We start from the raw sequence: 26,309 nt of genomic DNA, 5'->3' as shown, positions 1-26,309 counted from the left end.
AATTCTGTGAATCGTCTTTCGTACGTGGTAATATCAAATCCTTGGGTTCGTAACCCTCTAAGTTCTGTCTTGAGCTTATTGACCTCGGTTCTGGGACGGTACTTCTCGTTCATCAAGTGCTTGAATGCTGACCACGGTAGTGCGTACGCATCATCTTGTACCACTTGCTCTAGATAGGTATTCCACCATGTTAATGCAGAACCTGTGAAGGTATGCGTAGCGTACTTCACTTTGTCCTCTTCAGTACACTTACTTATGGCAAACACCGATTCAACCTTCTCGGTCCACCGTTTCAATCCGATCGGTCCTTCGGTTCCATCAAATTCCAAAGGTTTGCAGGCAGTGAATTCTTTGTAGGTGCATCCTACACGATTTCCTGTACTGCTAGATCCAAGGTTATTGTTGGTATGTAGCGCAGCCTGTACTGCGGCTATGTTTGAAGCTAGAAAAGTACAGAATTCCTCTTCATTCATATTCACGGTGTGTCGAGTAGTCGGTGCCATTTCCTTCAAAATAGTTAAATGGAACAAGTTAATCATACAGAATATTAAGAGTAGTTAATAGTATTTCGTAGCATAATATGAACTCATTTATAAAAGCTTTTTCTTCATATTAGCGTTTTATAAGTTTAAATTCGGGTAGTACCTACCCGTTAAGTTCATACTTAGTAGCTAATATACAATTCAACTACTACAATTCTATATGAAAAACTGATTATAATAATATTTCGCGTTCAAACTTTTATACAATATTTTACAAACTTACAATACCGCTTATTTTACATAAAACATGAAATATAGCACACAATAACTTTGATACAAGATAGTTGTGAAGACAATTCTAGCTAGTACACAAGTCGTTCAGCAAAGGCAATAAAGACACGTAATTCATACGTCCAGAAACAAGTCATGCATTCTGGTTTTACTAGGACTACTTCCCATCCTTGGTCTTGTGCAACATAACCGTTATGGCCGTTGATAAGACAGCGTGTTGTAACGTCATCAAAGGGACGAGGGTTACGTAATGTCCAACAGTCCCGTAATAATCTAAAAACCTCATTTCTTACCCCAATTACCGACTCCGTCACTTGTGGAAACGTTTTGTTTAATAGTTGTAGCCCGATGTTCTTGTTCTCACTTTGGTGAGAAGCGAACATTACTAATCCGTAAGCATAACATGCTTCTTTATGTTGCATGTTAGCCGCTTTTTCTAAATCACGAAGTCCAATATTCGGATATATTGAGTCAAAATAATTTCTTAACCCGTTGCGTAAAATAGCATTTGGGTTCCCCGCAATATATGCGTCAAAGTAAACACATCGTAACTTATGGGTTTCCCAATGTGATATCCCCCATCTTTCAAACGAAAGTCTCTTATAAACCAAGACATTCTTGGAACGTTCTTCGAATGTCTTACAAACTGATCTCGCCTTAAATAGTTGTGCCGAAGAATTCTGGCCGACTCTAGACAAGATTTCATCAATCATGTCTCCGGGTAGGTCTCTTAAAATATTGGGTTGTCTATCCATTTTGTGTTTTTAAACTGTAAAATAGACAAGAGTTAGATTCATAAAAAAAATACTTATTAATACAAGCAATTTTTACATATATCATAAAGCATAAGAACACTATATTCCATATATTACACCACACGAATACAACTATCTTATTCCGACTCGCTCGTTTCTTCTTCTTCGGTTTTGGTTCGTTTTGCCAAGTTTCTAGGGATATATGATGTTCCCCTAATACGAGCCATCGTGATCCACATTGGTTTAGAAAAACCTGGTGGTTTAGAGGTTCCCGGGTCATTGTTACAACTTAAGGACTTCGGGGGTTGACGATACATATAAAGTTCATCGTGGTTGGAATTAGATTTCTCTATTTTTATGCCCTTTCCCTTATTATTTTCTTTTGCCTTTTTAAATTCAGTTGGGGTAATTTCTATAACATCATCGGAATTCTCGTCGGAATCCGATTCATCGGAGAATTGGTAATCCTCCCAATATTTTGCTTCCTTGGCGGAAACACCATTGACCATAATTAACCTTGGTCGGTTGGTTGAGGATTTTCTTTTACTTAACCGTTTTATTATTTCCCCCACCGGTTCTATTTCTTCATCCGGTTCCGATTCTTCTTCCGGTTCCGATTCTTCTTCCGGTTCCGACTCTTCTTCCGGTTCCTCTTCGGGAACTTGTGAATCAGTCCACGAATCATTCCAATTTACATTTGACTCTTCATTATTATTAGGTGAGTCAATGGGACTTGTTCTAGAGGTAGACATCTATCACATAATATCAAACGCGTTAAGAGATTAATATATCACATAATATTCACATGTTAAAAATATATAGTTTCCAACAAAATTTGGTAAGCAATCATTTTTCAAGTAAACACGGTCGAAGTCCAGACTCACTAATGCATCCTAACAAACTAGATAAGACACACTAATGCAAAATTCTGGTTCTCTAAGACCAACGCTCGGATACCAACTGAAATGTCCCGTTCTTATTGATTAAAAACGTTCCATATTAATTGATTTCGTTGCGAGGTTTTGACCTCTATATGAGACGTTTTTCAAAGACTGCATTCATTTTTAAACAAACCATAACCTTTATTTCATCAATAAAGGTTTAAAAAGCTTTAATTAGATTATCAAATAATGATAATCTAAAATATCCTGTTTACACACGACCATTACATAATGGTTTACAATACAAATATGTTACAACAAAATAAGTTTCTTGAATGCAGTTTTTACACAATATCATACAAGCATGGACTCCAAATCTTGTCCTTATTTAAGTATGCGACAGCGGAAGCTCTTAATAATCACCTGAGAATAAACATGCTTAAAACGTCAACAAAAATGTTGGTGAGTTATAGGTTTAACCTATATATATCAAATCGTAACAATAGACCACAAGATTTCATATTTCAATACACATCCCATACATAGAGATAAAAATCATTCATATGGTGAACACCTGGTAACCGACAATAACAAGATGCATATATAAGAATATCCCCATCATTCCGGGACACCCTTCGGATATGATATAAATTTCGAAGTACTAAAGCATCCGGTACTTTGGATGGGGTTTGTTAGGCCCAATAGATCTATCTTTAGGATTCGCGTCAATTAGGGTGTCTGTTCCCTAATTCTTAGATTACCAGACTTAATAAAAAGGGGCATATTCGATTTCGATAATTCAACCATAGAATGTAGTTTCACGTACTTGTGTCTATTTTGTAAATCATTTATAAAACCTGCATGTATTCTCATCCCAAAAATATTAGATTTTAAAAGTGGGACTATAACTCACTTTCACAGATTTTTACTTCGTCGGGAAGTAAGACTTGGCCACTGGTTGATTCACGAACCTATAACAATATATACATATATATCAAAGTATGTTCAAAATATATTTACAACACTTTTAATATATTTTGATGTTTTAAGTTTATTAAGTCAGCTGTCCTCGTTAGTAACCTACAACTAGTTGTCCACAGTTAGATGTACAGAAATAAATCGACAAATATTATCTTGAATCAATCCACGACCCAGTGTATACGTATCTCAGTATTGATCACAACTCAAACTATATATATTTTGGAATCAACCTCAACCCTGTATAGCTAACTCCAACATTCACATATAGAGTGTCTATGGTTGTTCCGAAATATATATAGATGTGTCGACATGATAGGTCGAAACATTGTATACGTGTCTATGGTATCTCAAGATTACATAATATATAATACAAGTTGATTAAGTTATGGTTGGAATAGATTTGTTACCAATTTTCACGTAGCTAAAATGAGAAAAATTATCCAATCTTGTTTTACCCATAACTTCTTCATTTTAAATCCGTTTTGAGTGAATCAAATTGCTATGGTTTCATATTGAACTCTATTTTATGAATCTAAACAAAAAAAGTATAGGTTTCTAGTCGGAAAAATAAGTTACAAGTCGTTTTTGTAAAGGTAGTCATTTCAGTCGAAAGAACGACGTCTAGATGACCATTTTAGAAAACATACTTCCACTTTGAGTTTAACCATAATTTTTGGATATAGTTTCATGTTCATAATAAAAATCATTTTCTCAGAATAACAACTTTTAAATCAAAGTTTATCATAGTTTTTAATTAACTAACCCAAAACAGCCCGCGGTGTTACTACGACGGCGTAAATCCGGTTTTACGGTGTTTTTCGTGTTTCCAGGTTTTAAATCATTAAGTTAGCATATCATATAGATATAGAACATGTGTTTAGTTGATTTTAAAAGTCAAGTTAGAAGGATTAACTTTTGTTTGCGAACAAGTTTAGAATTAACTAAACTATGTTCTAGTGATTACAAGTTTAAACCTTCGAATAAGATAGCTTTATATGTATGAATCGAATGATGTTATGAACATCATTACTACCTTAAGTTCCTTGGATGAACCTACTGGAAAAGAGAAAAATGGATCTAGCTTCAATGGATCCTTGGATGGCTCAAAGTTCTTGAAGCAAAATCATGACACGAAAACAAGTTCAAGTAAGATCATCACTTGAAATAAGATTGTTATAGTTATAGAAATTGAACCAAAGTTTGAATATGATTATTACCTTGTATTAGAATGATAACCTACTGTAAGAAACAAAGATTTCTTGAGGTTGGATGATCACCTTACAAGATTGGAAGTGAGCTAGCAAACTTGAAAGTATTCTTGATTTTATGAAACTAGAACTTTTGGAATTTATGAAGAACACTTAGAACTTGAAGATAGAACTTGAGAGAGTTCAATTAGATGAAGAAAATTGAAGAATGAAAGTGTTTGTAGGTGTTTTTGGTCGTTGGTGTATGGATTAGATATAAAGGATATGTAATTTTGTTTTCATGTAAATAAGTCATGAATGATTACTCATATTTTTGTAATTTTATGAGATATTTCATGCTAGTTGCCAAATGATGGTTCCCACATGTGTTAGGTGACTCACATGGGCTGCTAAGATCTGATCATTGGAGTGTATATACCAATAGTACATACATCTAAAAGCTGTGTATTGTACGAGTACGAATACGGGTGCATACGAGTAGAATTGTTGATGAAACTGAACGAGGATGTAATTGTAAGCATTTTTGTTAAGTAGAAGTATTTTGATAAGTTTATTGAAGTCTTTCAAAAGTGTATAAATACATATTAAAACACTACATGTATATACATTTTAACCGAGTCGTTAAGTCATCGTTAGTCGTTACATGTAAGTGTTGTTTTGAAACCTTTAGGTTAACGATCTTGTTAAATGTTGTTAACCCAATGTTTATAATATGAAATGAGATTTTAAATTATTATATTATCATGATATTATCATGTATGAATATCTCTTAATATGATATATATACATTAAATGTCTTTACAACGATAATCGTTACATATATGTCTCGTTTAAAAATCATTAAGTTAGTAGTCTTGTTTTTACATATGTAGTTCATTGTTAATATACTTAATGATATGTTTACTTATCATAGTATCATGTTAACTATATATATATCCATATATATGTCATCATATAGTTTTTACAAGTTTTAACGTTCGTGAATCACCGGTCAACTTGGGTGGTCAATTGTCTATATGAAACCTATTTCAATTAATCAAGACTTAACAAGTTTGATTGCTTAACATGTTGGAAACATTTAATCATGTAAACATCAATCTCAATTAATATATATAAACATGGAAAAGTTCGGGTCACTACACCTTCATCGTTCTATAAGCGGCTGGGCTGCTTCCATCATATGAAGCGGCCAAAGCATTTGGGGTCAAAGGTTGGCGTCCTGTCACCAACTCAAAAGGACTCTTCCCCGTGGACTCACTCCTTTGCATGTTATAAGAGAACTGAGCAATATCAAGGAGCTTAGCCCAATCATGTTGATTTGCACTTACATAGTGTCGAAGATAGAGCTCCAATAGTGCATTCACCCTTTCTGTTTGTCCGTCCGTTTGGGGATGAAAACTCGTGGAGAAATTCAAGTCCGTCCCCATGATCTTGAACAACTCTGTCCAAAAACGCCCTGTGAACCTCGGATCTCGATCACTTACTATCACATGTGGTATCCCCCAATACTTCACCACATTCTTGAAAAATAGTTTTGCGGTTTCATCCGCGGTAACTTCGGATGATGCGGCTATGAAGGTACCATACTTAGAAAACCGGTCTACCACGACTATAATACTCCCACACCCTTCCGACTTGGGTAAGCAAGTAATGAAGTCCATGGAAACACTCTCCCATGGTCCTTTCGGTGTAGGTAGCGGCTGTAATAGTCCTCCTGGTTGGCGTTGCTCTATCTTGTCTTGTTGGCATATTAGGCATGTCTGCACGTACGTCTCTACGTCGTCTTCCATCCTTGGCCAATAATAAGTGCCTTCTACTAATGCCAGTGTCCTCTTGATACCTGGATGACCAGCCCACTTTGAATCATGACACTTCTTCAAGATTGTCCGTCTAAGATCACCCCACCTAGGCACATATAACCGGTCTCCTTTGGTGAATAATAGATCACCCTTGAGCCAAAACCTTCGCGTTTTCCCATCTCGAGCCAATCCAACAAGGTTTTTGGCTATAGAATCATGCTCTAATCCCTCCTTTATACTATCTTGAAGGAAGAATTGTGGTTTTGTGATCGCTGCAAACTCCGCCTTACGACTTAGGGCATCAGCTACCACATTGGCTTTCCCAGGCTTATACTCCAACACATAGTCAAATTCGGCTAGGAAGTCTTGCCAACGAGCTTGTTTGGGACTCAACTTCTTTTGGGTTTGAAAATAACTCGTTGCCACATTATCCGTCTTAATCCCGAACCTTGATCCCAAAAGATAATGCCTCCATGTCCCCAAACAATGAACCACTGCCGTCATCTCCTTCTCCTGCACAGTGTACTTCCTTTTCGCCTCGTTAAGTTTTCGGCTTTCGAACGCGATTGTGTGACCCTCTTGCATTAGAACTCCTCCAATAGCAAAGTCCGATGCGTCTGTGTGTAACTCGAATGGAATGGTCACATCCGGAAGTCTCAACACCGGTTCTTCCATGACCGCTCCTTTCAACTCTTCGAATGCTGCTTGACATTTCTCATCCCACAACCAAGCTTTGTTCTTCTTTAACAATTCTGTCAATGGAGCCGCTTTTGCCGAGTATCCCTTGATAAAACGACGATAGTAGTTTACTAAACCAAGAAAAGATCGTAAATCAGTCACCTTCGTTGGTGCCTCCCACTCTTGAATTGCCTTGACCTTAGCCCCGTCCATGAGTAACTTCCCATTTTTAATTCGATGTCCAAGAAAATCCACCTCCTCTAATCCGAATGAACATTTCTCTAGCTTCACATACAACTCGTTGTCCCTTAGTACTTGGAATACTTGCTTCAAGTGCCTCACATGATCTTCCATGGTATCGCTATACACGACTATGTCATCCAAGTACACCACGACGAACTTGTCGAGGAAGCGGTGAAATAATTTGTTCATCAAAGTACAAAATGTGGCAGGGGCATTGGTTAAGCTGTAACGACTCGGAAATTTCCGACCAAATTTAAACCCTAAACTCTATATGTTTCCGACACGATAAGCAAAAACCCTAATGTTGAGTCTAGAAAGTCTGAAATCTTCATTTGGATAATTAGTTACCCTTTGACCAAGCCTGACGATTCACGAACATTTATTTGTATATGTGTTATATTTATTAATAGTAAACGAAAACAAAGTATTAGATACGTAATAGGTTTTGAAACAAGATTAAACGTTTTAACGTTTTTTTTTAAAAGTCGTAACTTTTCTAGAAACCTTTTGTTAAACGATAAATGTAACGGTCCGTGATTTTATAAAAACAAATATTTAATAAAACGTATTCAAAATATATATATATGTATTTTACAAAACAATATTAAACGTTTTCAATTTAAAAATATATTTTGACAAATAATTAAACTTTGATTTATACGAGTAAATGACCACAACATTTAAAAGATTAAGTTACATTTTTGGTGGGATTGTTTTTATAATTTAAAACCCATTATTTTGATAAAGGTACAAGTCCCAAAACGTAAACTGATAGTTTTCTTAGCGTACGAAACTTTATTTGGAAAACTGGAACCGGGACTTTTGTTGAGTGACGACGTAAAAGTAATTTTTGTAAAAATAATATTTTTACCCCTAACGTAAATTAAATATAATATTTAATTAATTATTTAAATTAAATAAATATATATATTAACCATGTCGGCAGAGTGGGACAAAGCAATGTGAGCTGGCAAGGGTGCTCATGCGACTCGCATGGCCAAACCCTTCAAACTCATGCGAGTCGCATGGTGGAACAGTACTGGCCACATCTTTTTAAATACCACGAGTTCGGTTTAGTTTATTTAATTGTTTTTCATATCCTCCGAAGACTACACATATTATACATTTATATTTTCCTAAATCTTCGAACACCTTCTCTGACATACACATATGTACTTATTTATTTACGTATGATTATAAAACTCATTGTTATTATTATTATTAAGATCAAAATCACTAATTTTATATTTTCAAAAGTATTATCATTATTTGTATTAAACCTAAAATTCTATGACGGGGTTCTGTCCAAGTGTTCCAAAACTAATTTTATGAATGGGATAAGATTAAGGAGATTGTGGGTCAAATTTATGAAAGTTATGGGTATGGATCGGGGGTTTTGCTCGTGAGACAAACTAGTGTTTATCATCTCCATTGTGTTTATATATCTTCCTGCAATATTGAATCTCAATATTGATACGTAAGCACTCTAAACTTAACTTTTATTTATTTTTAGTGTATCCCTGACTAGTGCTCGAGAAATTAGGATCATGTATACTATTTTATCTATTTTTGACAAAATATGCTTTAGGACAGAATCTGAATTAGTTACCTCTGCGGTTAAGATTAGGTATATGAATAATATGTTTTTGGAAAGGTGGCGAAAAACTATAAACTTTTCATTTAGATGTCAAATGGATCCGACGGACGGATTTGGTGATATAGTCAATTGAACTTTTGTACAGATTGTTAAAAATGAATATTTTTATTTTACGTTGTCGTTAAAATTATCGTTATTATTATAATTACTATCATCAAAGTTATTATAAATTTTATTATTATTGGTAACTAATATTTTTACCAACAGATGCAAAATTATTATTTTAATTGTATTATTATTAAAATTACTAATTATTATCTTTATTAAAAATATTATTTTTGTTATTATTATTAATATTAAATTATTATTATGTAAATTATCAATTTATTAATAAAATTATCATTTTAAATAAATATATTATCCTTAAGGGAAATATTATAAAATATTAATTCATTGTTTTAATATATTTCTGTATATAAAATATTATTTATTAACAAGTGAATTATATTGTTATTTACTATAAATGAATTTTGTTAAATAAAATATAAAATGACAATATTTACTTATGTATAAATTTTTGTAAGTCATTTTGAGTCAAATGAATTTTTATTAACTTTTGCAAATAAGTCTCGAGCATTAGGAGTGGGATACACAATGATTCGATCTTAATTGTTAAATAGGTATTAATCTATATGTAAATATACATAATTAATTAGGTTCGTGAATCGAAGGCCAACCTTATAAGTTATCAATGGTGTTATATGTATTTTTACTACAAAATACATTAGGTGAGTATATAGTCCCTTTTTGAACTTTACATATTTTTGGGATGAGAATACATGCACTGTTTTTATAAATGATTTACGTTATGGACACAAGTAACTGAAAAATATATTCTACGTTGAGTTGTACCACTGGCATACTTCCCTGTAGCTTGGTAACTAATATTTACAGCGGTATTGTAAACGCGAATCCTGTTGATAGATCTATCGGGCATGACAACCCCAACCGGACTGGACGACCAGTATTCAACGGTTGCACAGTACTTCGTTTCGTGACTACACTTGGTACAGTGTAGTAAGATTTCATATTAAAGGGAATATGCGACGTGATTAATTGTTAAGTATGGTTACCAAGTGCTCAACCACTTAGAATATTTTTATTAAACTGTTTATATATGAAATCTTGTGGTCCATTGTTGTAACGCTGCTAGCATCAAACCTATATATCTCACCAACTTTATGTTGACGTTTTAAAGCATGTTATTCTCAGGTATGAATTAAGACTTCCGCTGTGCATTAGCTCATATAAAGGATACTAGTTGGGACCATTTAAGCCATGATACAAGAATGTTGCATTCGAGTCATTGAAGATCATTAAAGACATTTATTAAGTAAATGACAGAATAGGTCATTCGGATATTGAGAAATGTTAGACGAGTGTGGTAATGTTTGATGTAAAGATAGATTGCCCTTTTAAGAATAAATGCAACGTTTGTAAAATATATCTTATAGAGGTCAAGTACCTCGCGATGTTATCAACTGTTGTAATTCGTTTGTAATCAATATGGACATCGTCCGGATGATTAGTTTCGGATCCTTTCATAAGCCAAAGGGCATGACTAGGAATTCATAAGCGCCATACCTCGTCACGCATGTGGTCTTAGCCTCATCTCCTTCGGTAATTCGGACTTGATAATATCCCGATCTCAAGTCTAACTTGGAGAAGTATCTCGCCTTCCCAAGTTGATCGAACAAATCAGCAATAAGTGGGATTGGGTATTTGTTCTTGATAGTTACCTTGTTGAGTGCCCGGTAATCTATACACATCCTCAAGGACCCATCCTTCTTTCTTTGAAATAGCACCGGAGCACCATACGGGGATTTTGACGGTCGGATGTATCCCGCATCCAGCAACTCCTTGAGTTGTCTTCGCAACTCCTCTAACTCGGGTGGTGGCATTCGGTATGGGGCTTTGGAAGGTGGTTTTGATCCCGGCTCCCACTCAATCACATGGTCAACCTCCCTTCTAGGTGGTAACTTCTTTGGTAACTCCTTGGGCATGACATCCTTGAAATCATCAAGGACCTTCTCAATTTCCTTGGGTACCTCTAGTTTTCCCTTATCTTCAACCGTCTCTTGCTTTGCTACCGCTAAATAGCATGTCTCATTCTTGTTGTACCCCTTCTTGAATTGCATGGCCGAAAGTGACTTGGATGCACTCTTGCTTCCACGTTCGGTTGACACCATACAAGTCTTCTCACCATCCAAGATACACAGTGAATTAGCAAACGGCATAGGAAAACCGCGTACCTTATCTAGGAACTCCATCCCAAGTACCAACTTGAAGTCGTCCATAGGCACGACTGAGAGATCAATCATTCCTTCCCATTCTCCAATCTTCACATATACGTCTTTAGCCACCCCACTAATCGGTCTGGCACTTGTGTTCACCGTCTTCATCATGCCACTCTCTTTTGTTTCCTTAAGTCCTAGCCTTTTGGCTTCATCGGTGGAGATAAAGTTATGAGTTGCTCCCGTATCCACCAAAGCTCGTACCCGATCTCCACAAATGTTAATATCTACGAATTGGAGTCCTTTAGCCACTACCTTGGGTATCTCCGTCTTGGCCTTGATTGCGTTGAGGATATGCATTGATCCTATGCACCGCTTCTCATCCTGACAACCCGCCTTTTGAGCTTCCATAGCATGGAGGCTAGCTTTCTTCGGACAATCTCGGGCTCTATGCGGTCCATCACATATGAAACATCCATCATTCTTGTAAGAAGTTTTTATGCTCTTGTTATTCCCGGTTGGTGGCTTATGTGTATTATCATTCCTTGATTGGGCCGGCTTATCTCCCCCACCTTTCTCATGGCTCACCTTCTTATCTTTTGACTTGAACAAATCTTTCCTATTAGCATGGTCGACTAGTGCCTCCGCTTGAGCAATTGCGGTGGCAAGGTCTTGGACTCCTCGTCTCTCCAACTCCGTTTTAGCCCAAGGTTGCAAACCATCGAGAAAATAGAAGAGAAGAATATCATCGGGAATATCTGGGACCTCCAGGCTAAGGTTCGTGAATTCATTAATATACTCCTGAATCGTCCTGGAATGATGTAATTTACGTAGACGACTCATCGCATCCTTTTGAGCATTCTTGGGGTAGAATTGATTCTTAAGTTCGGTAAGGAAATCATCCCAAGTATCAATAGTAACCGTACCTTTCTCGATATCTCCATATCGACGACGCCACCATAACGCTGCGGTATCCTTCAGGTAACGGGTTGCCGTCTTGATCTTCATTGCATCATCCACTATGTTGACTCCCTCCAAGTATTGTTCCATCTCCCATATAAAATCATCAACCGCTCGGGCTTCCCGCTTCCCCACGAACGGTGACGGCTTGGGAACGTCCACCTTCAGAGCATTGCATCCAGTGTTGCCACCTCCACTAGCCATGAATCTCAAACAAGAGTTCATGTTGGTTTGCAAATCCACGAGGCGTTGGTGAATAGTGGAGACCTCCCCCTCCATTTCGCCTCGCAACTTCGTAATCTCACCCATGAGCATACCCCTTATGTGACGATCGCTCCAAATCCATATGGACGAACACGTCATTCATTGATTTCATTGCGAGGTATTTGACCTCTATATGATACGTTTTGTAAACATTGCATTCTTTTGAAAAGGCACACCATAAATGAATATTTAAATCAAAGGTTTTCGACATCTTATGATTTCTACATATAGACAATCACCATAAATAATAGTTTACAACAGTATTTCCGTTGACAATGCAGTCAAAATAAGATACATGGTGACGATTTGGTGAATGCAACGTCTCCTTGAAAAATATGTCATGTAAGACTCCATGCACATAGCTTGTTTAACATCTAAGCAAACAGCGGAAGACTTCTAGGAAACCTGAGAATAAACATGCTAACAAGTGTCAACACAAAGGTTGGTGAGTTCATAGTTTTAATGTTGCGCATAATCTGTATATAAAGGTGGATCACAAGATTTCAGTTGTTTCATCTAGAAATGTTTATCAAAATATTCTACAAGATTGAGCACCCTGGTAACTAAACTTTAACGTCTATATAATAAGTACCCTTTGTATAATCATCTTAATAATACACGCAAACCAACGTGTACGCTTCTCAAATAGCATACGTCCGTTAAAAGGCTAGTGCTCTAGCTCGGACGGGGATATCAAGCCCTATGGATCCATATATAACTACTCGCGCCCACCAGTTCTTATAACTGGCAGTTACTAGTTACCAAAGCTAAGGGATTTTCGGTTCAAACTCAGTGTAGAATTTAGTATGTACTTGTATCCATTGCTTTTAAAATAAAGTGCATGTATTCTCAGCCTAAAAATATATATTGCAAAAGCATTTAAAAAGGGAGCAAATGAAACTCACACATATAAATATTGTAAATCAGTTAATAAAGCATTTGCATGTATTCGCAGTTCAAAATGTATTTCAAAAGCATTTAATAAAGCAGTTGTAAAAGTAGCGCATGTATTCTCAGTCCCAAAAATGTAGAGAGTAAAAGGGAATCAAATGAAACTCACACAAAATCAGTTTTAGTATTTGTATCCATTTATTAAAACAGTTTATAAAACTGCGCATGTATTCTCAGCCCGAAAATATGTATAAAAAGGGATCAATTGAACTCACTGTTTAATATTGATATACAATATTGTAGGAAAGCACGTAGACGCATCGGAGATGATAAACACGAGGTTTGATTCACAAAAATACCCCCTAACATTACCCATAATTTCCTTGGCAATAACCCATAATTTCCTTAGCTCTAGCTCGCTTGGAAACCATTTTGAAAGTTACTTGGACATCACTCCGTCGTAATATTTTAGGTACATTTTTATTTTTGTATCGCAAAAATAATAATACTAATAATAAAAATAATAAGATTAATAATAATCTTATTATTAATAATAATAATAATAATAATAATAATAATAATAATAAATAAATACGGAGTAAAAATAAATATCTGTGTGTGTGTTTGTGTGTGATTATCATCGAGCAAAACGAGCAATTTATAGCAATCAGAGCTGAAATCTATCCCCATGCGATCGCATGGGGTTTCTTCTATATGGCCATGCGATCGCATGGCCTCCAATTACAGCTCACATTTCTTTTGTTTTTTGTTTGTCGACATGAATAAATAAATATATAATATATATAATTTAAATAATTAATTATATATTATATTAAATTCACATGCATAGTTGATTTGTAATTTTAGTTCCGATAAGTCGTACGTCATCACTCAACTTATGTCCCGGTTCCGGTTTTTCAAACGCATTTTCGTACGCTTAGAAAACTAGCATTTTACGTTTTGTAACACGTACACTTGTCAAAATATAGACTTAGATTATCCCTAAATTATACCTCTCAAAATATAACTTATACATTTGAGTGTTTTGGTCATTTACTTCTATAAATCATCGTCTCACTATTTTTTGAAATACATTTTAAAATAGTGTTTACTGTAGCAAAGTGCTACTGTAGCAAAGTCAATTTTTACTGTAGCAATTCACTGTAGCAAAGTCAATTTCACTGTAGCAAATAGTGATTTTCGAAAACACTGTAGCATTTTGGGTACTGTAGCAATTTGAAAATGTTACTATCGTTTACTAAATAACTTGAAATTATATATATGTATATATCTTTTTTAATATACATAAATCAGTTTTTAAATACACATTGGAAGTTATTTATAAATAAATTTTAATAATAAATATTTCAACTTATCATATATATTCAAATAGATATTTAAACCAATAAATTTAATGTACGGTATCAAATAATTAATACATTGTTACCTTTCAAGTTATAGTATATATGTATCTATTTACATATAATTGTTCGCGAATCGTCGAAAATAACCGAAGGGTATTTAAATATATAAAAGTAGTTCAAAAATTTTGAGATTCAGTTTTACAGACTTTGCTTATCGTGTCGAAAATGTTAATCATACAAAGATTAAGTTTAAATTTGGTCAGAAATTTCCGGGTCATCACACCTTAAGTCATGGATCTCACGTCGCAAGTCAACGTCTAGCACGTTGATTGCACTATTGCAATCATCTTTCAATTCGTCAAAGTCCCCGTCCAAACCATCCAAACGTTGGTGGACGTCTTCGACCTTTGCTTTCACGTCGTCCATGGATGTCTCTACATCCATGATCCTTTTGTCCAAGTTTGCGACAAAGTCTTTGGACGTACCTCGGTTCTTCTTAGCTCCTTGGCGAGTCTCTACCCGGCCATGAGTCTCATCACCCATCACACCACTTGTTGCGCTCACATTCTTCTCGGTCTCGGTTGCCATCTCCTTGAATCGACCTGGCTCTTGATACCAAATGTCACGGACTTATCTCGATAAGCTCACCGTGCGACACTTAGTCTCTACTAAGTCAGCCTAGCTCGGACCTTCTAATGATTTAAGTGACTAAAAGAGAACAAAATAGAGAACAAGTGGGAACTTAAAGAAAGTGCTTATATTGATTATGTAAGCTTTACAAGAGAGAATACTTGAGTTTTGAGGTGTGGTGTGCCAAATGAGGCCACCCCTATTTATACTACTCATATCACAAAATGGATGGCTAGGATTAAATACAATGGATGGCTAAGATCTAAGAACTAGAAGCTTCATGTATCTAGATATTTCCATGGACATTCTATACCATTCCATGGAAGAACTCATGGGAAAGTTCTAGTGAACTTCCATGAGGTTCTTGGGCCTTCTTTGATTTTCACATATTGGGCCATAAACTTAGTGGGTTGGGCCATAAAATTGTTGGATTGTGACATTAAGGTATAATCATGTTGAGTTTTGAATTTTAATAAATTAAACTATCAAATAATTATAGAAGTTGGAATAATTAATTACACCCATGTGGTTATACTAATGTCGTTTAAAGCAATTAAACTGCAAATATCTTAGTGACTATATATAAATTAAGGGCAGACGTGCGTATTGGTGTACTCCATATTATTTGTAGAGAATATCAAGTGTTGGTTCCCAGTTGGACCAAGGTTCTTTTGGTAAGAAAGTTGTTCTTGGAGATGCACAGAATAACATCAAAACTGGCTTAAGTGTTACAGTGGTCTCTAAACCATTAAAGAACAAAGTGAAAGTTAATAATGTGACAAAGGTCCCTACTTTAAATCTTCAAAGTTTATCCAATAGACAAGGAAACAATGTGATTAGCAACAACTAAAGGAAGGGTATGCAAAGTTGATTTAGATATTTATGTGTTAGTTTTTCTGTAATCTTAGTGCCTTGAATTTGGAGTATTTTATGATCAACAACGAATGTTGCTGTGTGGTAAATGCCCGAATGGTATTTGAACCTTGCAGGCTCAACAACAGACATCGTTAAGAAAAGTTTTGATGCCACGCAAGGTTAATGAACAGTATCAACCGAATCATAAAGTTACTGGGAAGTTAAGTGATGGCAAGCTTACAGCCTCTCTGGCTAGTATTAAAGAAACTACTTCGACAAAGGCAACTACTTGTCAGAAGACTAAATCTAATGATAAGGTAACTAAACCCATGGGACTTGTAAAGACAGCTTCTAAGCAAAGTGTGGAACAGAAAAATGGCAATAAAAAGCTAATTGGTCTAAAGGTATATGCTATATTATTAATTATTCTACGTTTTCTAAAAGTAAGAACATATGCAATGATGTCTTCATCGTTTAAATTAGTTTATGTTTGTGTGTTAACCCTAAGTGAATTCAGTTACGTGTGATGTATATAACATGAGTCATTGCAAAAACAGACACTATTCCTTTTACATATTCTCTATTACCATCTGTAAAAAGTACTGCTTCAGGTTCTGTATCGGAGACTCCATGGTTGGCATGTATTCCTAAGAAGATCAACATCTTAGCATGGAGGCTGATATACAATGGGCTGGCCACAAGAGATAATTTGGTGAAGCGAGGCGTGACTATAGCATCAACTCTCTGTCCTCTATGTAATATTGACGAGGAAAATGCGGAACATCTTTTTGTAAAATGCAAGTACACAACCCCAATGTGGAGAAATCTCTTGTCTTGGTGGAATGATAATGATCATACCATTCCAAACGGGTTGGTCAATGCGATGAGCGCAGCTAATTTTTAACTTGGTACGCCTAATGCATCTGAAGCCTTCCACGCATCGAGGCTTATTCTATTGTGGTTGATATGGAAATGGCGAAATAAACTTGTTCATTCCCCGGTAGATAAAAGGCAATCAATTCTAAATGAAGATATAATGGCGAACCTCAAGGCACTATCATACTTATGGCTCAAAAATAGATCTCGCATGGTGCAAGGCGAATTCGAAACGTGGAGTCAAAATCCGAGGAGTATTATTGTTTAACTGTAATCTGGGGTGTTAGGCTTTGTATTCGGATAGGCATTGTACATATTGGGTTTTCGTTTTCTTTGGATTTTGTAATCGTGCTCTTTTGCTCGCTCCTTGCGGGTTGGTAATAAAATTTTAGCTTTCCAAAAAAAAAAAAAAAAACAATGGTCTATTCTCACTCAGTAAGTTTCTTGAAGCAGGAAAAGACTAGCAACAGAGGCGGGGGCGGCAACGGTACTGCCGATGCAGCTAGAGTGGTTCACTTTCGGTAGCAGACTAGATACAAATCTATATTGCGATCCTCGTTGTTTAGTTATTTCAAGGGTAGGAAGGTGTTATTGGATCATTTTCCTTCAAGAATTTGCGACCTTCAAGTTTGTTAGTATATTCAAATAGGAAAAAAAAAAAAAAAAAAAAAAAAAAAGGTTACTGCCAATTCAATATCCATATGTTGTTAGGTAAATTTGCTTCAAGTTTATGATAGTTCTATCTTACTTCATAATCCTCTATATATATGTTTGTGACCTATTTCAAAAGAAGAGTCGAATTTCTTATCAAGAGGTTAAATCTCAAGGGTTAAAATTTCAAATCACAACTTTACCCTGTAAAACATACTGATATTTTTACTATTCTTATTCTTATTAGTAAAACCTATTTAAAGTCTTTTTCTTAAAAATCACCCAATTTTTTTATTTTTCTTATTTTGTTAAGATAGTCATTTAACTAGTAAGAACTTGAGATTTCAATGATGTTGATGAAAACAAGTTTATAGTCTATAGTACGTTGTCTATTGAGATGTTCAACTTTTATATTTTGGAAAAGCTTAATCTATCTTTAACATCATGTGAATGATTTTGGTGGATTTGAATCTCGCAAGTTTTATTTTACAGGATAGATTACGTCATATTTTTGTCAGGAAGAAATAAAGTCGATCCCTTATTATTTACTTAACTTATATTATTTACTGTATTATTTATAATTTACGATTATTATTACGAGTATTGTTGTTGTAGTTTGCACATACCCGTAACTAAAAACGTTAGTAAGATTTGGTAACCAATTTTTATTTTTTACGTAAAAAAGAAAGAAATAATAAAAATAAAAATAAAAATGTGAAAGCCTTTAAGGCATATCAAAATAGTAATATTAATAATTGGACTTATTGTTTACAGCAAGTTTGAAGATGTCGTTTAAGTTTGACTCTTACAAACGATAGTTTTTCTTTTACTTCTCTTTTAGTAAACTAGGATAAATTTGATCCTCCTGAAAGTGAACCATTGTTAAATAATGTTGTGACATGATTGTTGGTGTAAAGAGACAACCCAATACGAATCTTATCAAATGAGCGAATTCAACAAAGTTCCATGATGAACCAACAGTCACTTTGCAGCTATAGGAAAAGATAAGTAACTACGGGTGATATAACCAGAAAAGCTTCTATCAGATCCATAACACATTCCCGGAAAAAGCCATGACGAACTTGCATTTCATTTCTAAATGCAGAAACCGTATCATCTCAAACTTTGATTTTACATTGTTCTCATCAATTTCTGTTACAAATCTTTACAACTCTGGTCTAGAAATGTTTCATTACAGCTGAGCTGGACGAGTACATTGAAAATCCACTACACAATATCACAACCCCTTTTGCTTATGTTACCTCCTTAAGGCACCGTAGTTCCTTTAAAACCATCAACAGTTCAAGAATTTTTTCAGTTATAGGTTTCCAAACAGGCAGGTCATGCAGGTTGGGTGACTAGACAAAACATGCAGTTTTGTCAACGGGTCGACACAGATTGAGCCAACTTGACAACACTTTTGTTCTTCCCTAGTGTATTATATAAAATTATGACAACACTTATTTTAGGTACCATTTTTTTTTTAGATTCGACCAATTGAAAAAACTTTGATTGACTTTTGATATGCTTGAACAGTTTCCATTTTAGCTAATCTCTAAAAACATCTTACCCGTTAAAACCATATGAAATACGGAGTAAAACACACCCCAAATTGACCCATGTTTGGACAACTGGGTTGAAATTGCCAACTCTAGTTCTAATTACAGCCAGAATTATGAGGTATAGACATGGAGTTGAAGGATGACAAGAATGAAGCTGACTTGGCAAAGAGAATGTACAAGAATATACTTAAAACAATAACTGAAGAATGTCACTTACGCGTGGTTGAGACTTGTTCATTCTTTTGGGTACGTCATCATCGTCGTCATCATCATCTCGACTCGTCATCATTTGTTGCATTGAAGACGAAGTGTTGTCCGATTTCCTTCCTCTTTTAGCAGCAGTAGATGATCCCCGACCTCTTCCCCTAGGAGCACCTCTTTTGCGTCCCTTAACTTGTATGCCCTCATTATCATCATCCTTAATATAATATAACAAGAGAAGAATTGAACGGGTCATTTTAAGTGGGAAGAATGCAAATTATAAATAATTAGAACTAAAAAAGGAAACAACGGTGGGTCGGGTCGGATCCGATCTGTTAGGTTGACCCTTTGACCCTTTTTATTTTTTGATATCACAAGCATACCATATGAAAAGTTGTACGCGATAAAATTGAACTTCGGTTAGTTTCAAGTTTCAACATTATTTGACACGTTCCCTTTTTAGCTGTAGATTATTATTTTATTTATATACTTTTTTGTGTTACCCATTTGACCTGTTTGATATATAATAAACCCGAAACTAACCCATTCATAAGTAAATGGGTCAAGCTTGCCACCTTTAACTAGAATAGTGTGTCAACATAGGCACTTTACTATTCGATTGTTGTGTCAACTTCGATTCACTCATTTGGTACCCAACATATTCCATTATTACTAATCCTACTGTACACAATTTATTTATTTATTTATTACTAATGCTAGTGTGCACATTTAGTGTGCGAATTGGTAGCATTTGCAACACTTCAAAAAGGAAAATAGAACAGCATTATAATTATAATATAAAATATAAAATGTAAATAAAACTTAAGCATAAAGTAATCCATACCGAACTGTCATGAAGCTCGTGTGTTCCAAATTGAACTGGCTCATCATCTGAATCAGAAGCTAGGTTCTCTTCATCAACCGCTATACTTTGAACCGAAGCTGACGCAGCCACCGATGCTGACCTGCAAAATAAAAGTCAACCATAAAAGTTCCATAACAAGTATTACCATGTATACTGTTGTTGTGTTCAGTAAGCTTAACATAATAGTGAAATAACAAACACACCTCTCTGAACGACGAAACATAGAAGAGGCATCAAGAGTCGTCTGTTTTAAACTAGTTGATCCTTTACCTCGACCCCTTCCCCTTCCCTCTTGTAGACGTTTTGCTGATGTCAGCGACATCGCGAGCAGACGTAAAAGGTTGCAGCGACCCTTTTTTGACCCGACCTGTAGACTTCGAGCCAGTAAATTGTGTAGTTTCCTCATCATCGCTAAAAGTAGCTGCACTTCCGATTCCTCCAGACGTTTTATTCATCACATACTGTATAAGATAATATCTCGATATATTACTTGTAGTGATCAAGAAAAACAAAAGTACAAATTACACAAAAAAAAAAAAAAAACTAAATTAATTTATTTTAGTGAAACAAATAGACCCTATACTGTAGTGAACATTAAACAATACCTCCATGGACTGAGCACTAGAAGTAAATAGATGGTCTTCTTTAGACTTGGACCTTTCCTTCACACGCGTCTGCACATTTAAAAATATTTGTTAGAAAAATTAATAAATAACATTATATAACAAAAAAAACAAGTTAAAGTTCAGTTCTTGCCTCTAAGCAGTTTTCAACTTTGACTATTATATCTTCTTGAACATTCATATGATCCGTATCTTTTGCAATATTTTTCTGTTTCACCAAATATGATCAAATCATCAGCAAATAAAAACTCTCACTTAGATGTTTGCCAAAGCATGTGGAAATTTAAAAAAGACTACTTACTCGGGTTTCATCAAGGTTGTATTGCAAACAGTTATAAAAAGCACGGTTGTCATCCTTGTTAACAAAATTGTGTAACGCTACATCCAAATCGTTCACATGAAGAATCTCCATTTTCTGTTAATATTATGACACCGTTATTATTATTATTATCATTAGATTTACATTTATTTAAAAAAAAAAGGGAAAACAAAAACACAACATACAAGAAAAAGTTGACCACATTACCAGTTGACTTTCAGCAACTAAAGCTTCTATATTTTGCTGATTCAGTTCTTCTGGCCAAAGTCGTTCAGAGTCCTTAATTTTTGCTGAGGTCAACAAAAAAATAGCCAATTATTAAAATTAAAAATTAAATAAAAATATATGTATTAAATGTCGTAACCCATAATATATGACATCACTAACCTTCACCCTGAGCTCTCTTAGAAGCTTTTGAAAAAATCAGAATATCCTGGGGATTAGCAACCTACAATTTCAATACAACGTTATATTCCTTGAATCATTATAAAGCTTCAATATAAATATAAATCAGCTCTTATACTGAACGAAAAAGGATAGTAACTTGCCCACATACTTTTGGCCAAATCTTTGGGGATTTATGGTCATGAACCCAGAATAATCAACCTGGCCATATGTATATGTTTAAAGCACCAAATAAAACATTGTATGATTGATTAATTGCCCTATTTAAAACGTTATTTTTAAGTAGTAAGTAGTACCTTCACACGGATAAGGGGAAGCATAGACTCTGAATTTCTAGCATTCGTTCGGTTACACTTTTCTATTAGACTGTTCACCTAAAACAATAAAGTAGGTAAAATCCAACACGTTACATATATAACTTGCATAGCCTTGTCGAACCAAGATCGCTTACCACAGTGTCAAGATGTTCCAGAATTGAATGTTGATCATTTGGGTCAATGTAAGGTTCATCCTTCAATACTATCTGTATCAAAAAATACAAGCTTTTATCAGTTGAGAAGATTAATACTATATGTGAATGTTGAAGTTTATGAAAAGATGAAGATTAATCATACCTCCTTATATTCAAAAGGTCTTACAGAGTGTAAGGGTATCTTGGTTGGCCTATATTGATTTCCCTGTATTAAGGGTTCTCAAACAGTTAAAATCCAAATCAAAACCAAAAAACTGATAACAAATTTAAGTGGTTTTAGTGGAAGAACCTTAATTTCAACCAAAAGCACATGTTTTGGCTTTGATTCTCCATCAATAAGTGAAGCTGCAACAGAAGAACCTGGTTGAGTAATGTGGAAACCCATACCTGGAACTTCCTATTATGTATTGACATATATATCATAATATCAACCTTCAGCAGGCAAAATATATATATTATATATTTATATTATATATATAAAAAAGGAAAGTAAATAGGATTCTAGTTTCACCTGAGGATCAACAAGACATTCATGTTCATGTCCCCAAACTATAAAGTCCAGAAACAGAGGTAAGTAATGCTCATTTATGGCATTCTTGGGATTTGTCTTCACTCTGCATATGTAAATGCACATTATTCCTACATTGTAACATGATGTCTCCAAAGATGTTCGCTATACTTAATTTTTATGCACATGTCAAAACAATTATGTAAGTCGCCAAAAGGTTTTTAGTCATTCTTTGGAAATTGGTATATTTGCATATATTTATATATGAAAGATGATTAAAAACTACTTCTTAAGAAAACCATAAAAATATGCATTTTGTTTAAGCCGGATGATTTGGGACACTACACGATTACCTTGACTTTGACCCATTATATATAAACCATTTGAACTGTAACATACCAAACACAGCCAAAATTGAACAAGTGGTTAAAAAACGCCACCTCTATCTATCAGATTGAAAGATCGAATTAAATATAAGTTAGAACCTGTTTTGATGAAGCACTAGAATGTTAAACCAGTCTGACACCTCACAGTTTTCTGAAGGTTCAGGACGCATCCATTGTACAGCATGTGGAGTCTGTCATGCCCAAAAAGATAGAAATTAAAAAAACAAAAAAAAAAAGTTATTGAAATACTTGACTATGCGATCATTTTTGAAATTCAGTATAAATTAGGTAGATCACAGACAAGAACCTGAAACATTCTATTCAGGCGTTCATCTCTTATATTTCCAAGCCCGTACAAAGCAACAGAAGTTGAACCCTGTAAATCATACACAATTGGTATCAGGTTAATGCATTTTACTCCCTTAACCTTAATGAAAATATTATATAACCGACCTTTTTAATAAGAATTGGGTAAAGAGTAATTTGTCCAACCCCAGAACCTCCAAGTACCATTTTTCCAAAATAGTTTACAAGATTGCACGCTGAAAGGATATCAACTGCAGAAAGGTTATCCTGTAATATCACATAAAAAACAAAAAAATAAAAAGTTCAATATGGTGACAAAAAAAGAAGAAAAAACAAAAATAAACAAATAAAAATTACCACTCCAGCTGGGTCATCATGATTTCCATGAATACTGAAGACTGGCAAGCCAACATTGAAATGAGGATCTTCATAGTTTACATGACCAAACCTGTTCAGATTCAAATCAAGCAATCATAAAATGACCCCATTAAGTAGCTCATGATCAACAATTATATGTCAAGCATTTATAAGCCTTAGTCTTATCAATATGAAAGAATTATGTTTTCATAAACATCCAATATGGCCTAGTGGTTAGCGTCATGATATCCTCACGTCACTAGCAACACATCTTGGTGTGGCTAGAAAAAGGGTCGGGAACGGTTACATAAAAATCCAGTTAGAAACCCTTCCCAGGTAACCAAAACAGGGAAAAGATCGTGCATCTAGTGTTCACTGTTTTATGTTTGCGTAAACATGTGTATAAATCCTTCTTTTCTTATCATAGACCCACATATGCTTATGTATGTGTGTGTACAAGTAGTATCTCCCTCTTTAAGTTCTTTTCCTATGTAACTAGAATTGTTTTTTAAATAAAAAAAATGATTAGAGCTACGCCATCTATAATACTTCATGTGGATTCAACTCAAGTCAACCACATGGGAAGATAGAAAACTATCACTGGTACTAAAAATCCAGAAGAAAAAGAGATCATTACACATTTGCAAAGTTTATTGTCTGATCACTGACAATTTGAAACTGCACTGGTTCATCATTAAGACAATAACGACACATAATCTCTATCGCCTTCACCAGTGTCGTCCTCGATGGTTTGTTTTCATGAAAAAGATCTCCCCCGAGAAGTAAAAAGTCCACCTGATATCAAATTATATATGAGTTCGAATCAAACAATATTCAGGTGATAACTAAACAAAATATGCAGTTTCTTGCTTATTACCTTCTTCTGCTCTGCTATGGAGCATATCTCTTCAAACACCTGAAATGAATCATGCCTACGAACTTCATCTTTTTCCATATATCCGAGATGACAGTCCGTGGCAACAAGCACGCGGACCGTGTTACTATTATCCTCCCTATAAATAGCATAAAACTATTCACGTTCGGGGCATTGTATACACCATCAATGCTATGCAGATACATTTTTACACATCTAATTTCAATTAAACTAATATAGAATACAGAACTTGTATTGACGTTATAACAGTCGATTATTAAACAAACTAGGGCAAATCAACCAGAATTAAGATCTCCTCTAACTAATTAATTGAAAGATAAAAGATATAAGAGTAATATAACAAATAGTCCGTACAAGTTTTGCCTTGACAAATCACCCATACGGCACTAGACTTTCAGCTTCTTAAACCCTAAAAATACGCAATACAAAATCAAGGATTAAAATAAAGAACGTACAGATAACAATCAAATACATATGTTGAAACCCTAAATCATTACAATTTACATTAGGTATAGAAAATATTGATATTAATCTTAGGGCTAAAACCCTAATAACTCACTTATAATATTACTATAACAGATAATTACATACAGGCAAGTATACTTGTTCTACGGATGATAAACATGAAATAAAAAGCTTGACGAGTTCACCTCGAGTTAATTCTAACAACACAAGAGAAGCAATGGCGGGAATTTGAAGTACTGACAGCACCTCCCAAGTTCATATGATGATACGGAACTGTCATGAAGCTCGTGTGTTCCAAATTGAACTGGTTCATCATCTGAATCAGAAGCTAAATTTTCTTCATCAACCGCTATACTTTGAACCGAAGCTGATGCAGCCACGGTGGCAAAATAAACGTTAACCATAATAATAGTATCCAACACTATCATGTATACTATCGTCGTGTTCATTATGTGTAACACAATAATGAAAATATAACAAACAAACCTTTCTGAACGACGAAACATAGAAGAAGCATCAAGCGTCGTCTGCTTTAAACTAGTAGATCCTTTACCTCGACCCTTTCCCCTTCCCTCTTGTAGACGTTTTGATGATGTCAGCGACATCGCGAGCAGACGTAAAAGGTTGCAGCGACCCTTTCTTGCCTCGACCTATAGACTTCGTTCGAACCAGTAAATTGTGTAGTTTCCTCATCATCACAAAAGGAAGCTGCACCTCCGATTCCTCCAGAGGATTTATATATCATAAAATAAAGTGCAAATTACAGAAAAGAAAAAAGCTAATTAATTTATTTTAGGCGAACATTAGGCTACGTTGTAGTAAACAAATAGTAAAATGACCCGTGAAATCACGGGTTTATTTAAACGAAACAATTTAATGCCGAAGTCATTAAATGCCGAAGTCAAATATTTTAATGACTCGTTTGACTAAGAAACTTGTCGTTGTTTTTACAAATATATAGAAACATGTATTTTCGCATACATATGTAACGTAATTAATTTCGTTAAAAGAATCTATATTTGAATATTAATAATTTAATAATTATAATTATAATTATTATATAAAAAGTAAATAATAATAATAATAATGTTCGTTTAGAGTTGAGTACTAATATTTTTAATAATAATAAATTTCTTTTAATTTTTTTTAGAATATTAAAATTACAATTTATGAGAGATTAATATTTCTTTTTATAAAAAATTTCCATTATTTTTTAATTAAATTAATATATAATTATTCATTGTT

The 26,309-nt window shown here is 34.6% G+C and overlaps 1 protein-coding gene across 1 annotated transcript; it reads right to left on the bottom strand.

Moving 5' to 3' along the window:
* Positions 1 to 19,012: 19,012 nt before the first annotated feature.
* Positions 19,013 to 25,438, bottom strand: LOC139888044 (double-strand break repair protein MRE11-like). The gene is given in 22 exon segments (XM_071871078.1): positions 19,013 to 19,680; positions 20,308 to 20,428; positions 20,532 to 20,764; positions 20,934 to 21,002; positions 21,085 to 21,159; positions 21,253 to 21,366; positions 21,478 to 21,560; positions 21,649 to 21,718; positions 21,799 to 21,876; positions 21,972 to 22,049; positions 22,127 to 22,198; positions 22,290 to 22,352; positions 22,437 to 22,544; positions 22,659 to 22,761; positions 23,141 to 23,232; positions 23,349 to 23,417; positions 23,495 to 23,614; positions 23,705 to 23,795; positions 24,342 to 24,499; positions 24,582 to 24,717; positions 24,963 to 25,008; positions 25,250 to 25,438. Coding segments are annotated over 21 exon segments (2,181 nt in total). The 5' UTR covers positions 24,980 to 25,008; positions 25,250 to 25,438; the 3' UTR covers positions 19,013 to 19,449.
* Between the last annotated feature and the right edge of the window lie 871 nt (positions 25,439 to 26,309).

Source organism: Rutidosis leptorrhynchoides, chromosome 2 (genome assembly GCF_046630445.1).
Source record: "Rutidosis leptorrhynchoides isolate AG116_Rl617_1_P2 chromosome 2, CSIRO_AGI_Rlap_v1, whole genome shotgun sequence".
NCBI classification, from domain to species: domain Eukaryota; kingdom Viridiplantae; phylum Streptophyta; class Magnoliopsida; order Asterales; family Asteraceae; genus Rutidosis; species Rutidosis leptorrhynchoides.
The sequence above is the reverse complement of the archived record's forward strand: the minus strand, read 5'-3'. Positions and strand labels throughout refer to the sequence as shown.